At 37.1% G+C, this 15,331-nt stretch overlaps 1 protein-coding gene across 1 annotated transcript in view; it reads right to left on the bottom strand.

Moving 5' to 3' along the window:
• Positions 1-15,331, bottom strand: part of LOC140254018 (kinesin-like protein KIF20B) — a 28,297-nt gene that overhangs the window by 10,627 nt on the left and 2,339 nt on the right. The window contains exons 6-19 of the mRNA XM_072340190.1: positions 14,384-14,432; positions 13,552-13,749; positions 12,739-12,850; positions 12,218-12,289; positions 11,626-11,772; positions 9,712-9,874; positions 8,412-8,663; positions 7,718-7,857; positions 7,038-7,185; positions 6,210-6,477; positions 5,661-5,722; positions 5,322-5,441; positions 4,043-4,205; positions 154-1,357 (exon numbers count right to left, since the gene is read on the bottom strand). Coding sequence (XP_072196291.1) covers positions 154-1,357; positions 4,043-4,205; positions 5,322-5,441; positions 5,661-5,722; positions 6,210-6,477; positions 7,038-7,185; positions 7,718-7,857; positions 8,412-8,663; positions 9,712-9,874; positions 11,626-11,772; positions 12,218-12,289; positions 12,739-12,850; positions 13,552-13,749; positions 14,384-14,432 — 3,098 coding nt within the window. The remainder of the gene's footprint in view (positions 1-153; positions 1,358-4,042; positions 4,206-5,321; positions 5,442-5,660; positions 5,723-6,209; positions 6,478-7,037; positions 7,186-7,717; positions 7,858-8,411; positions 8,664-9,711; positions 9,875-11,625; positions 11,773-12,217; positions 12,290-12,738; positions 12,851-13,551; positions 13,750-14,383; positions 14,433-15,331) is intronic.

Below are 15,331 nucleotides of genomic sequence, written 5' to 3'. Positions count from 1 at the left end.
TTGGAACTCAAGTAGCGTACCAAAGCATCCTAAAGTAGTAATTTGGCTATTGATAAGCATGCAAATGCATTAAGTCAAAGGGATGTTCCCATGAACTATTTTTAACTCTAGTTCATTCTCAAAGGGCTCTAAGTTAACTCAGTGGTTACTTACGATTCTATAGATTGCGCTTTCTCCATTTCACTCTTTTCCTTTTCCCAAAGAGAGTGTTTCATCTGCTCCAAGCTGTTTTTCAGCTGCATAACTTCTTCCATCAGATCTGCTTCTTTGATACTTAACTCTTCAACCTTTTTGTCTGCATTAGCAGACTTCTCCTGCAGAGTTGCTGTAACTGTTTCTAGATTAACAATAATAGATTCCTTTTCTATAAGTAATTCTTCGAGTTTTGACACATTGTCTTCCTTTGTCCTGAAAGCCTCCAGGAAACATTCAAGCTCTTCTATTTTTACCTCACAGCTGGCAACTTCTTCCTCAAATAGTGCAATTACTCTCTGATCTTCTGCAGCCTTTTTTTCAAAGTCCTGAGTTTTCTTTTCTATTTGCTCACGTAACTGATTCACAAGATCTTCTTCCTGACCATTTTGAGTTGTAATCTCACTTAGCGTTATTTGAAGTTGATGATTATGATTTTCAGCGTCTTTCAGTCTCTTCTCTAGGTCTTCAGTGCCTTGAAGCAGCGCTTTGATCTGCTGACTTTTTTGTGAAGAAACATCAACAATAATTCTGCATACTTCCCAAATCCTTTCAAGACTATAGTAAGAGGAGAGGTCCTGCACAAGATCTGATATGGAAGAAGTTTGTGACTGAACACATGGAGAACTAATTTGAGATGTCTCTGGCTCATCTTTTGCGGAGTCTGAGGAATCCTTTACATTGACAAAGTCAATATCGATGGCGTGAAACTCTAAGTGACATTTGTATAACTCATCTAATTTGGTCTGCGTGGCTTTGATCTGTGACACTTTATCAATTATATACTGTTTGGCAACTTCTATGATGTTATTTAGTTGGACATTTTTATTTTCTAGAGTCATATTTATAGATTTCTGTTCATCCAGTTCAGAAGCAACTTGACGATAGTCAGCTTGATTCTGCTCAACTTGTTCAAGGAGGGCACCAGCTGTTTCTTCAGAAAAAGAGAGTTCGATACGCAGTTTTGTTACCTGCTTACTGAAATCTTCTTTTTTATTTTTTTCTCTTATGTATTGCTCTTCAAGACCAGCTAAGTGACGTTCCAAGACTTCAGTTCTTTCCCTCAGTGCTAGTATTTCCATACGGTACGCAGAGCACTTTTGTTTCATGTGTTCAATTTTCTTTTGCACTTCAGTGCTCTTTTTCTTTCTCTCCTTCACAACCACTGAAACAAACAAAAAACAAACAAACAAACAAACAAACAGGAAAAGGAATGTAGGTTGATTAAAATCATTATTACATAGCAGTTCACAACACCAAGTAGCAACTACTAAATGAAAAACTGTCATAACATGCAAGCCATGCCATCACATCACACGGTATTTGATACTAGTAAAGGAGTTAAAGCCCTCTGAACACGTAATCAGGTGCCTCAGATTTCTATACAGAATTTACAGCAAAAGGTTTTCAGTCTGGAAGAACACTTTTACCATGGCACTACTCAAACCTTCCACTCCACACCAGTAGAAAATCTAATTAGATTTAAGAGACACGGGAATGAGATAGATAATTCACAGCTATATTGTTTCTATCTTCCCTGCTTCAGCAAGCCCTATAACGCAGCCAGAAATCACTCCATCTACACCTAAGTGGTAGATAGACAGTTTTCTAAGAAATTTCATTCAAACTCACAGTCCTCTTACTTTCAAAAGAAAGATAAAATCCTGGACAAGTTGATCATTTCAGTGTTGATATCTGTCTCTTTTTTTCAGTTGATCTCTAAACAAAATACTTACTGTTTTGCATATAAAGTTCACTCAGAAAGGTGTACAAGTTTGCACACTCAAGTCCCCATAAATATTCCATTAGCTTGGGGCTGTTTCTTTCTTAACTAGTGAGCAATAGCTAAGATCACATGCATTTTCTTTCTATTAAAAGTGACTTCTGCTATATTTCATCACTGCTTTAGAATCCAGTTACGTCCATTCCATAATATGCATACTTTTAAGTATTAAAAAAAATAAAAATAAGTCAAGACTTATTAGGGACTGTGTCACCACAACAATATATTCCATGGTGATTCTTGTACAGTCCTTTTATTACTACAACTACAGAAAAGCAGAATTTTATAGTGCCCACATGCAGCCTGCATTACACACAGATTCACATGTACTGCATGGAAACAGCCCCTTAGCTCATCTAACGAGTTTTAAATCATTTGAGGGCTGTATAAAAAAGTCATACTGAAGCAATAGCAATGGCATGTTCCATCCCAAACCAGCTTTTGGGTTTTGATTGCTCCCAGCAACACTAGTGAGGGGAATATGATTTAGAAGTTATCTAAATGCTTTATGCTGAAAACAACAAGCAAGCACTAACGCAAGATAAATAAGACTTGGGAGAAGATGTGCAATTTTCAGTCTAGAAGCTCCTTACACAGGAAGTAAGCATTATTACAGAGCATGGGAAACAAGACCTAAAAGCTCAGAGAATGGTGTAAATACCCTGATCTTTAAACCAAGATAACCTATCATCTCCTAAAACACTTTTGCTCATGTTACTTATATAACTAATTCTACAAAAGAACCAGCGCAACACACCTGTGCTCATTGTTCTACTGTGTATATTTAACATAGTTAAAGAATAGATATTTAGCAGTTTTTGAAATTGGACGCTATTAATACTCACAAATAGAAGAAAATTTTAACATGATTGAATACTCAGTACTTACTAACAGAAAACTTAATGCTGACATTGTGACTATCAGCTACCCATTTTATTTCCTATGTGGAGCAGTGCTGTCATTAATTTTTTAAATGAGAGCTTTGGTCACATGATTATAACAAACCTACTACTATTTGGAGTATGAAGGAGTCCACATCAGCTGCGCTTCCCTCCCTCAGTCTCTGGTAAGATGCATATATGTGATGCCATTCAGTGGTCACATTAGGATTCAATATTTATGCCAAATAAAGATGGCAGAGACAAATCATCCAAGAACAGCATCTCATCCAAAGAAGGCCTTGACTTTCTCCCTTGCACATATTTTGCAAGAGGAATACAAGAAAGGAAGGAACTATAAGCTAAGTTTTAGATTTTCCGTTTTACATTGTATATGCCTTCCATAATTCTAGGAAAGCTGATGCTCAGCTGTGCCCAGAAGTGAAGTTAAATGCATCAGAGCTTATCAATACCATATTTTGCTCAAATATTGCCCATACAGCTCCATGTTCTTGATTAGTCCTTGAATTAAGTAGACAAAATAAGAAATGGTATCTTCCCCACCCCTCCTCCTCAACTTTCATCCCTAGTGAAATTCAAATAAACAAAGCAAGAGGACTGGAAGTGTAAACACAAAAGTTGTGCAAAACATGTTGTCTATGGATTTAAAAAGATGGAAAACCTTCCTTTGCCAGCAGTGTCACCTTGACCATCGGTGCATCCACAAAAGCAGTATGCATATAACGAAACACTGTTTCACAAGAGCAAGCAATTAGCAGGTCATCAACAATTTTGATACTTGCTCCAGGAAAAACAAAACAAACAAAAAAAGGCACTTGAACAGCTGATGCTACTCAGAAGACCAGCAACAGCAGTTGAAACAGTCCTAAAGAAACTGCTTTAAAACTATGACCAAATCTGCAAGTGCATCAGCAGATGAGGAAAAAGCAGCAAAAAGGAAATAAATAGTGCAAAAAGCTTTTATTTCAAGCATTCAAAAATGAACAAGCATAGGACATTCTGAAAAAGGGATATTTACATAACAGTTACTTCTATTTACAGTTTAACACACTGGCTTTTCTCCTTATACCATAAGGTATGCGCTTCACAGCCTTTTGTTTCTGATCCGGAAGAGGAATAAATTTATTGTTTTGGAAGACACCTTGTTCAACAATGGAAGAAACTGTACCTTTCTTTGGAGGTGGCTCTTTCACAGTAGGCTTATCTTCAAGACAGCGCTTACTTCCCACTTCCAACTCAGTTTCCTCATGTTCCATTAATTGGCTGCTTTCAGCTACTTCATTAGTGTTCTCTTCTGCTGGTTTTGCTTTAATGGTAGTTACAGTCTTTTCCTGTATTGATATAAGATCAATTACATTGAAGCTTAACAAAAGGAGCACTTAAGTCTCAATAATAATCTGTAGGCAAATATTTACACAAAACCATACAGGTAAAATATTTACCCAGTGACTCCATAGACATCAGTTACAAATCTCAATAGCAGACAGAACAAGTACACCTTCAGAATCAAAGAATTTCCTGTTTCCAAGAAGTCAACATAATTACAAACATGGTCGAAGAGCAAATGGTCAGCTCTCATACAAGTTCATCACATCACACTTCTGCTAAGCTGCTAAAAATCACTTTCATTGTGACAGATATAATCCAACCTTAAAGCTTAGTCTGGTCTGTCACGCATATTTTAGATTGTGTCCTTGACCAGGAGTGAAGTTTCCTTACTTACAAGATGACAATTGTTAAGCCATGCTGGCACTGCCAAGGACTGATTACTCATCTTTAGTACCTAATGAAAAGCTTCAGAAGTATTCAGGCCACACAGTCTCACAGATAGAGTTGGAGCCTTGTTCTTGGAAGAAGTAATAGGTGCGGACATGACTACTCATCACAGTCAGCTTTAATGCTATGGAAATACTAAGTTGCAGTGGTGCAGTCAAAGGCTAAGAAGGGTCAAGTAGCTAAGTTTACAAGGGAAGTGATCTGAGTGACAGAATTAACTAGAAATGTTTTCAGAGCTACTTCAGGCTACCAAACATCAAGGTAAAGAATGAACAAAAAACACCAGAAGTGGTATGCACACATACTTAATCAAGCTAGTCTTCACATATTCAGCAGCTTGCAGTACATTAGTCAGGAGAAAGTTTTATTGACTGCATAGAATGTAGAGATATCCTGACCATTCACTCACACTTCAAACTCTACTCAATATACTTTTACTGCTGCTCTTCCTCTGATGTAGGAGTGTGAAGCAGGAGTTAGTGGAACACACTGATATTTTTGTTGTTTGTATTAACAACAACTACCTTCAGATAAATTTGGATTGCTTACAATTTCAAACAAGTACACCAGCTACATACAGAAAATCAGCTTTCCAAAAGTGTGTTGATTACAAGCATAGGGTTAGCGTTTTTCTTTTTTTGTATAAGGATACTGAGATGTGTAAAACTCACATAGTCTTTTACTTTTTCTTCTAAATGAGATCTTAAGTCTTGTAGCTTTATAATAATGTCATCTTTCTTCACCACGATGTCCATTAGCTCTTGAATCGTTTCATTTTGTGCATTCATTTTCTTGGAAATAAAAAAAAAAAAAAATTAAAAAAAAAAAAAGTTCAGCCATCAGTTTCTAATGTAGTGTTAAGTAGCTGAAATACACAACGCATGAAAGGCAAGTTCAGTTAAGCTAAGCTCGGTAAGAAAGCTATTAGTGGAGTCTACTGGAATAGCATCTTTAGCTACCACAAGTTGGTATTAAAGCAATTTTACACAAGATATTCTTGATAAAGTTACCTCAGTTGCTTCTTTAAGTTGCTCAACAGACTCATCCAATTTAATCATCTGCATTTCAAAGTCTGTAACACACAGAAAAGATTGCATTACATAAGTAGCCAATAGATAGTTTATTAAGTAATCAATTTTTCCAGATATTCTAATGTTTAGGTAGCTCTTGAACAAATTAATTAATTTGCATGTGGTCTTCACGTATTGGGAGTGATTCAAAAGATGTCTGTATTTCTTGGAATGAGAACAAGGCATCAACAAGATGTAAAGAAGAGTAGGGATTACAATAGAAAAGTAAAAATCAAGATACAGATATTTAACCCCATACTTATGAAAGCTTAAACGTGCTAGTTGCAATTTAAAGGAGAAATACAAACAAACAAACCAAGAACTGTGGAATTGCTCAACCTGAATATACACAAGGAACAAACTATCACTTATCTCAGGCGATCATTCCAAAGGTAGAACATCTCCTCTACTTCCTACTCAAACTGGTTATTTCTATTTTAGATTAATGAACTATTTTTTTTTTTCTACCTTTCACATCGCATAACTCACCTTTGTTCTTCTGCATCAACTCTTCTTCAGTTTTAAGTAGTTTGGTGTTTTTCTCTGTTAGCTCTTCTTTGGTCTTCATTAGTTCAAAGTTAGTTTTCTCCAGCTGCTTTTCAAACCAACCAATAGCTTCCTTTGGGTCCTCCAGGGATGCAGTGTAACTATGTGCTGCCTCAGCTTGCTCTTTAATATCCGCAATATCATTCTGCAGAGAATCAAGAATGCCCTCAAGATCAACACAGGTGTCAGGCACTACGCTATGTTCTCCACCCTGAAACATAAATTATAATCAGTTAAAATAGCTAACTACAAAATAGCTGTTATTTCTACAGATAGTCTGGATTGCCACTATGAAGTCAGCCATACAAGAAGATGTTATTTCAGCTTCAAAACCCATCTCGCAAATTCACATACAACCTGATAGAGAGTCGCATGGGGGGAAGATATGAACTGGCAATCTATAACAGCTAATATATTTTATAGTATTTGATGACAACACTTTTTTTTTTTTTTTTTAATGTCACCCCAGATGGATCTCCTTCAAAGTTAATGTACAAGTTCAGATTCCCCTTTTCTTTGTACACACGGTAGATTTTCATTTTGTGTTGCAGAAACACAGAAAAGCCCCAAATTCCCAAAGCTTTCTGAACCTGTTCTTGAGGCTCAGCAACTATTCCTGCTAGATGAAGAATAAATGCATGTTGCTCATCATACAGCAACACAGCATGCGCTTCTTTGTAAACAGCCTTGTGTTCCTATAAGATGTGCCCATAACATTTAAATAGTAAAAAGGAAAATATTTAAGAAAAAAAAGAAAAAAAAGAAAAATACCGGGGGTTCAGCTTGTTCACGGCGAGGCAGACTGTTTAATTTCTCTTCAGCTGGGTTTTTAGAATAACCACTTACAAGTTCCTTGGAAATTTCAAGGCGCTTCTCAGAATTTTCTTCAAGCCGTTCTCGTTCATGGGAAAGGCATTTGCTGTAATACAAAAGAGAAAAGATAAGTCAGCTAAGTTAGCCAGCCACTAAGCTATTTTAGTATAGCTTCTTGTAAACAAAGATGCTTCTCTATCTAGACACCACAGAATAATACACAGAATATTACTGCTACACTGACATAGAAATGTATTTCCCCACTCCCCAAGATTTGCGGGAGGTAAGTAAGAGAGAGCAGCAGCAGATGACAACAGATACAAATGTTTACTAGAAGAGTTTTTTCTGAGCTCCTCGAGCCAGAATAGTTCTGTTTGCCACTAAAAGAATGATCAATAAACAAACCCACCACTCCTCAGCCCCCAAATCAAAGCCCTTCCTGCACCGCGTTTCTCCTAAAAATCACAGTCCAAACAGAAGCTGATTTCTTAACAGAGACTAAGTAGAAGTAAAAGAACAAGTCCAGCAGAATAGTAGACTAAACTTTCCTCTAATCCAACTCTTGGCCACAGGTGAATATACCCTCAAATCTTTCCTTTTCAACCAACAATTTTAAGAACATTTAAAGCTAAATTTACCCAAATTCTTTTTCCTGCTCAGCAAAATGTTGAGCAAATTCTTGTGCCACTTCATCACGAATTTTCAGTTCCAGTAGTAACTTGTCCTTCTTCTCAGCAACAAGTATGTTCTTCAAGTCTTCTACAAGATTCAGCAGTGCCTAGGATAACAGCAGTATTAAGTTTTTCATTATGCAATGGTTTCCCTAGAACTGAGTTTTCTCCTTTCACTCTATTTGAAAGTGAGGGATAATATTAATTAAATGCCATCAAAATATTCTCTAACCTTCTGTTTCTGCCTCTTTGCCCTACTTAGAAGTAACTTCTAAAAGAAGCACAGTCCTAAAAGAGACTAAAGCATCTGTTACTTAACAAACTTTTCTTTTCCCCCCACAAAAAAAAAAAAAAAAGAGGGAAAAGTTTTCTGTATTGCCAAAAACAAACAAACGCACCACCCACATGTAATCCTTGCTATGTACAGACCACAGGTAACCAAAAGTAGATAGAAACAAGTCTGCATGTCTCATTGTTCTGCTTGAATTTGGACACCTTTCACACACTAGACAGTAAGTCAGAGTCATTCTGCTTAGCTCTTACCACTGAATTTATGGAGAAAAAGGGTGTTCAGAAGAAACAGGAGAGATATGTAGGAAAAGAAGAATGTTGTTATAAGATTCAGTGATACACTAATCCTTAAAGTACACCTGGCACTTACTGAGTATTTTTCTTTTCCTATAATGACTTTATCTTCTTCATATTTCAGCACTGTTTCTTCTCCTGACTCACGGTCTTCCTTCATCTCAACATCATCATCTTCCATTACATCTTCTAGGGTTCGGTCCCATAGAAAACCAGTGCTTCTCTTTGGGATGGTCATTTTAGAGCAACAAGGCATTGATGACTCACTTGCTGATTCCAGGCCAAATGACTCATCACGAGGAGGTACAGATGCATCTACAACAACAACCTACTCAGGAAATAAAAGACAAATCCATCAGTATTCTTCTGACCTTGACTAGAACTTTCAAGAGGGACCTGCTGCGCTTTCCTCTCCTGAGCTTACTGCTCCTATGGCCTACACTTTGTTTGGTCACTACTTAAGCCAGTTTTCAAGAAAGTACAAGGGAGTTACTGCAGACTCCAGTTCTACTTTTAACCTCAACAGTTTCACTAGGCAAACAACACACAAGAACTGCCACTTCACACAGCCACAAATTTCTGCTTTTTTTTATGTTTTGAGTTTCCCGTTGCATTCAATGCAACTTATCATTATCTTTTCAGTTCTTTGTCTTGCACAGCCACTTCACCCTCATAGGCTGCTCCCTCTACTTTCACACTTAACCTCCTTTAGATAAGGCCACAATCCAAGAGCACACATCCATCAATCGTGCTTTAAACACGAACTCCCAACACTTCAAAGTCTTCCATCAAGACCGTAGCACTGATCTGACAGCTTGCTTAACTTCTTTAGTGTTATATCATGGCACTCACTCCTACCCATTCCGCCTAACCCCCACTTTCCCACTGAAGCCTCTGATGTCCATAACACAGCTTTTCAAACTCCTTGCTGCTCCATTTCTTTTGTCAACACTTGAACTGAACAGTATTCAAAATTACAACAGCAGCAGCATATGGGGTAGCTGGATTTGCTTTCCTACATGGGATCATATTTTGAGAAGAGAGAAAAATTAAGTAAACAGCATAAAATCTCCTCCAGATGTAACAAGTCGCTTCTTGTTAGGCTGAATACTTTTTAGGAATAAGATTCTCAGAAGATGCTTCTGCCCTCACACCCCAAAGAAACACAAAGACCCCAGTAGAGATTTTTAGAAAACTCTGTAGGAAAATTAAGCTCAACTAAAACACTAAATTTAAAAAAAATCTGACTGCTGTATGGAGACAAACACTCAGATTCATATTATACAAATAGATTCATATTCTTAGAAGCAACAGAATTTCTTCTTTAAATGCAAATCGTAAGTGCTGATCAACAAAATAGACTACAACGTACTCACTTTTTGTGCAATAGCTGAGAATCTTAGCACACTGGATGTTTCATCATAGGATGAAGCACACTGGCTGATGTTTACTAACATGTGTATCTTCCCTTTTCCACTGAAGAATCCCTGAAGAAAGTGCGTTAACTTACTTTCACGAAACGGTATGTGCTGCTGCACCCTGTAAAGACAAAAACCACAACAAATCCCATTACCAGAAGTTAACAACTTCCTTTCAATGTGAGAGCTATCCAAGTGGAAGACAACACATTAATAACTGCAGTAGTCTTTAAATCATTTTGAGTTGTGGGCTGTTTTGAATTTTTACTTTTTGCTAGTTTGCAGAAAGGTTGTATGGTTGTTCCAGCTACTGTGCAGCCATTATGTTTTAGACAACCCACGAGAACATTTAAAACAAAAACTACATTCAACATCCAGCCTAAGACAGGTCACACAGCCTCACGTTAGCTTAAATTCTCTCTCACCTTTTTCTTTTCCTTACTACATTTGGCAAACTGACCTATCTACTTCTAAGAAAACAGTACCCAACAACATCAGAGATAACCTCTCTCTCAGTATCTTGCCTCCGGGAAAGGACAATAGTAAATACTTCGGAAATAAAGAAGCATATACTTATCACAGCATCTCTAGTGTTTCCTAAACCAAGGTTAGGCCACAGAATCGAACAGCTGGTGATGTACAGAAAATAAGGAGAGAACCCCTAAAGCATGACTAAACACAGTGTTCTCTGGTGAGGTTACCCGCTGGACTGTTCACAGCTACTGAATTCTGCAAATAGAGCTAAAAGCCTCACATAGCTACAGTCCTGTCACAACACACGTGACCCATCAGTAGCTTTAGTGCAGGTGTGGTAAATGAGTTTTTATTTTTAAGAAAGTTACTATCAAAGTCATCACTACATTTCCCCTGTACTGTTAAAATTTCAAGTGACCAGGACCAGCAAATAAAACAGTTCTGAATAAATCGAAGCTCTTTAAGCAGCTGCTAATTTTAAGGCATCCTTCTTCCCTAGAAAGGACAGACAATTAAGAGACTAATCCAGTAGCAAGGCCTATTTCATCTTCTTTTAAGCATGACAGAATTTGAATAGGCTACCAGGCACAGTGTTATGAAACAAGTGAATTTGTTAAGGCACACGATGGCATTCCACGAACACAGAGCTTGCTTAATCTTTGGGACAGAAAGACACCTTCAAATGAGAATCAGCAGAGAATTCTGCAATTATATCCAGATGTGACTGTAAATAAATACTACATTTGTTTAAAATACAGAAAGCTCTGCCTCCATTCATTTAGAGCACAACCTCAGGCAGAAGTAGCAAGCAGGCTTTTCTTCTCTCTGAATTTGGTTAGCTAGATCAGAAAGAATGATGAAGTTGCATTAGGATTTGGGGAAAAAAAAAAAAAAATAATAAAAAAAATCTGACCATGTTTCTTGGCTAGGACAAAGCACAGCAATATCCCTGAGGAAAACTGTTACAGCAGAACTAAATGATAAATGCAATTAACTAACAAAGGAGGAAAAGGTCTAACATTTCACACATTTAAAGCGAAAATAGTGAAAAGAAATTTTATAATCTTATAATCTATCCCAGGATTTATTTGAGAAGACAAGGCCAGAAAAAAGAAAAAAAAATAAAACAAACAAACAAAAAAAACCAATGCAAATTTGTTTAAGTCTATGATAACACATTCAAAAATTTAGAACTGGAATGGTTTTATTTATAAAACACAAAGCAGGCAAGTTTATAGACCACTTTCTCAGTTCACCAAGTCTTCACACAACTACAGAAGCCCACAGATAGTTTTCACTCATAACTTCATTTTGTACTCTGCATTTTAAACAATAGTTAAAACATTGTACACAATATCTGATTTCTACAACTAGTTTACAGTTTGTACAAGGACTTACTTTGACTGCTGACTGATCTTGAGTGCACTAATACACTTGCTTAGAGTTAGGAGAGATGCATTGATATTTCCACTCTCTTTCAGTCTGTCACCTTCATTGCGCGTCTTGGTATTCCTTTCTGAACCAGCAAGATCACACAGTGATAACCTGAAGGCAGATAAGGAAAATTAAGTTTTCTTGCCTTTGAATGTACACTGATTATTTATCATTTCCAACATAACCACTCCTCCTAGAGGAGGAATTTCTTGAATCCATTCATGCTTTTTAATGTTGCTTTCCTAGTGAAGTTGCACACTACTTCCTACCAACACAGATTCCATTTTTCTGCCATTTTCCTCCTTCTGAGGATTTACATTAGTTCAGAAGTTGAGTGAGAAGGATAAAGGAACACTGTGTAACAGTGGGCACAAGATATAGAACAGCACTACAACTTGATAGCTTAGTACTGCATGATGACAGGAAATTGGGAACCACCACTCATACAGGAGGCTATATCAGGGAAACTAGTGTCCATAGCCTAATATCAATACAACAACACTGAAAATAACTGACAATTCCATCCTAAAAGAAGGGAACTCTGCTCTGAACTTACTCATTGACTCGTGTCACTCGTGGCTTTTCAAGGTCTTCAATTTTTAGAACCTTAATTGTAAATACACTGTGGCTAAAAGGGGAAATGAAGCAAGATCAATAGCCAGAAATACACACATTTTCTAAAATCTGTAACATCTATTCAAAATGCTGCTGGATCTATTCCAGATTCAATTAACAATAATTCTACTAGATGCATTAATGTCTTTAAAGAGACATTCTTTCTTGGTTTATTTTGCTTTTCTTCCCCCTCACAAACCATCAATACTTAAATGGAAGAAGGCTTAGTTATTTTGTTGAGAGTTTTTGATAAAGCACTTAGCTTTGGTACACACTTATCTGCTTGAAGGACTAATCCTTCTAGTTTAAAGCACTAGAATCACATACTGTCACAGGATATCACATGGAACACTAGATACCAAGCCTTTTTAAAGCCTCCTCCCCAACAAAAGCCATACACAATATTTTCATTCATTCCTCTTCCCCACACTATGTTACTCCCAATGTGAGACAGTTTCCTACCTTCGGCTGGAGCAAGCATTTAGCTTTGTGCTTGCAACACTCCGGTGTTTCTGTCCCAGTTTAAAAAGTCTGAAAGCTTCTTTCGAATCAGAAACCTGAACCCACTGCAGACCTTTCAGAAGAAGGAAAAGTGATTTTTGCAAGCTTCGTTAGCAAAAGGGGAAGTGAACAAGAAATAAGGTATACATACAAAGAACATTTAGATAAGACAATAAAATACTTCATAAATTCTGCCTCAAACATACAACAAGCTGATGGCAGATAAGACTAAGATTCTCCCTCCCATGGAAAAGGGCAAGGTATAGTGTAGCACAACAGTTTATCCTACCAAAGAATGCTCTATCCAAATTAAGCAAACAGCCTTAGTATTCAAGGAACAAGAGGTAAGTTCTTAAACTACAGAAGCCCAAAGTTCGTATTCATTGGTGAGGAAGTCAATCTGAGAAGTTTTTTGTGTTAGCTTGTAGTTTTTATTGGGGATGGGTTCTCTGGATACCTTTCACAATCATCTACTTCACTGGAAGTACTGAAAAGTTCAGAGAAAAATATTGTCTGCATTATAATGACTGTATGGCTCTCATTTTCAAGGATGATGAAGACAGTGGAGTGTTCGCACAGGCTTTATGTGCAAAGTGCAGGAATAAGGAGAATACTGTTGAAGATGCAGATACATACATACAGCTTGTTGCCTTTGCATTCAAGTAGACATTTCTAGAGCTACTTTGAACACATTTAAGAGTTTTCTATCTCGGAAGAAACATAAACAACACTATTCCATGACAAGCTTGGCAGTTTGCAAAGCATTCTAGTTACCTTTTACATAAGAATATCCCTTGACATCTTGAGCAAGGCGAAGTGTCCTTCTTTTTCTGTCATTTGATAAAGGAGCCAGTAGATCATAAAAACATTCATTGTAAATCTCAAAAAATGAAACCCAAACAGAGAACTTCACTAAATTATCTATAGATAATCTGCTAGATTGGTCTGATCCTTCTGAGAGATTTTCTACACCTGCAAAGTAGAAAATATTACAAGTCAATGTAGAGACAGTAAAACTAGTTGCATTTAAAAATAAGTCACAGTTAAACTTACAGCTGCCTTGTTAATTAAAGAAAACTTTTCCCGGAACATAAACACAGAGAACCCCCACCTCTCATACACACGCCAAGTATCTGGAAGTCAATACAATTGCCCTACACGTTTACAAAGGCACACCTGCTATAAAGCTTGCTTTTACACTTCCAAAACCTAATCTAACATCTATGGTTGGGTTAGAAATATTTGGAACTCTTCAGAGTCTTTACAATATAGAGAGCTGAACTAGTAAGGACACTTGTTCTGACTTTTTAGGGAAACTAAGTATTTAGTTAGTTCTTAAATGCCCTAAAAGCCTGTCAGAACACCACTAGGGTATTATCACAAGCTATACTCTCTTTTCTTTCTTTTACTTTTGCCTCATAAAACCAGGTTATGCTAGATGTCCCAGTAGTCTCCTAGCCATTTTATTCCTTCTGTTTTCTGTCCAGATGTCCCGCCCATTATTCCATTCTGTTACAAGTAAAAGCTAAATAATCCTTTTATTATCAGCATTAGCCAAAAGTCAGTCGTTGACCTTACAGAAGCTACTGTTTAATATAAAACATACCCTGAGAATCAGTTGGGGCTTTGTTGTTAGTGCTGTTGCGATGTTCTACCTACAAAAGAAAACAGAGACTTTAGGATTTATTGTTGATGTACAGCACCAATACACCACTGGTTGCTTTTATTTATTTATTTTTTTAAAGCAGCTGTATTGCTCTACCAGAAAACAATACAGCATAGTTCCAAGGTGCCAACACAAAAATCCTGGCTACACATTTTGACTGGTTCAGTGCACACATACACTCCTGCTTTGAATCTTGTTTTCACCTTACTACTCATTTCTGACCATTCTTTTACTATAAGATCTGATGCATTTCAGCTTCCTGATTCAGAAAAAGAAAAAGAACAAATAGGGAGAGAATCCCCAACAGGAAAAGGAGTTATTTAATAGGATGATTTTCAATAGCCCATTTATAATCTGCCTATTACCCTTCACAAATCTTCAACTCCTGAAATATTTTTCTTATTGGCATTTTCTTAATTCAGGACTTCCAGGCACCTATATCGCGTGATCACATCTTAACTCTCTAGTAGCAGGATGAGATCAGCATATAGCTGTCCACTGCATTTGCTTTCCACATCCTCACTAAACCTAGAACAGTTTTACACATCTTTGGTTCACGTACACGTAGAAGACAGGTGTTGCTTTCCCCCTGAAATGCTTAAAGATCATTGGAGACAGACTTCATACTCGGCTGTGCTCTTGAAATAACTCAGAAGGAATTTCACTGCCACCTGCCTTTCACACTGTGAAGTCCACACTTAACAAACTCATCAGTAAGATCAAGTTGACATACTCCACAACTAAAATACCCCTGTGTGGTGTAGCACACCACTAATAAGGTGCTTCATTCTTCTTCGGCAGGAACAGAAAGACAAATAGACAACTGTGTGTAAATACAGAACCCTCTTTCTTTACAGAATGGACAGGATAACACTGAGCTATCACAAG

The sequence above is a fragment of the Excalfactoria chinensis genome, chromosome 6 (genome assembly GCF_039878825.1).
Source record: "Excalfactoria chinensis isolate bCotChi1 chromosome 6, bCotChi1.hap2, whole genome shotgun sequence".
Lineage (NCBI taxonomy): Eukaryota > Metazoa > Chordata > Aves > Galliformes > Phasianidae > Excalfactoria > Excalfactoria chinensis.
The sequence above is the reverse complement of the archived record's forward strand: the minus strand, read 5'-3'. Positions and strand labels throughout refer to the sequence as shown.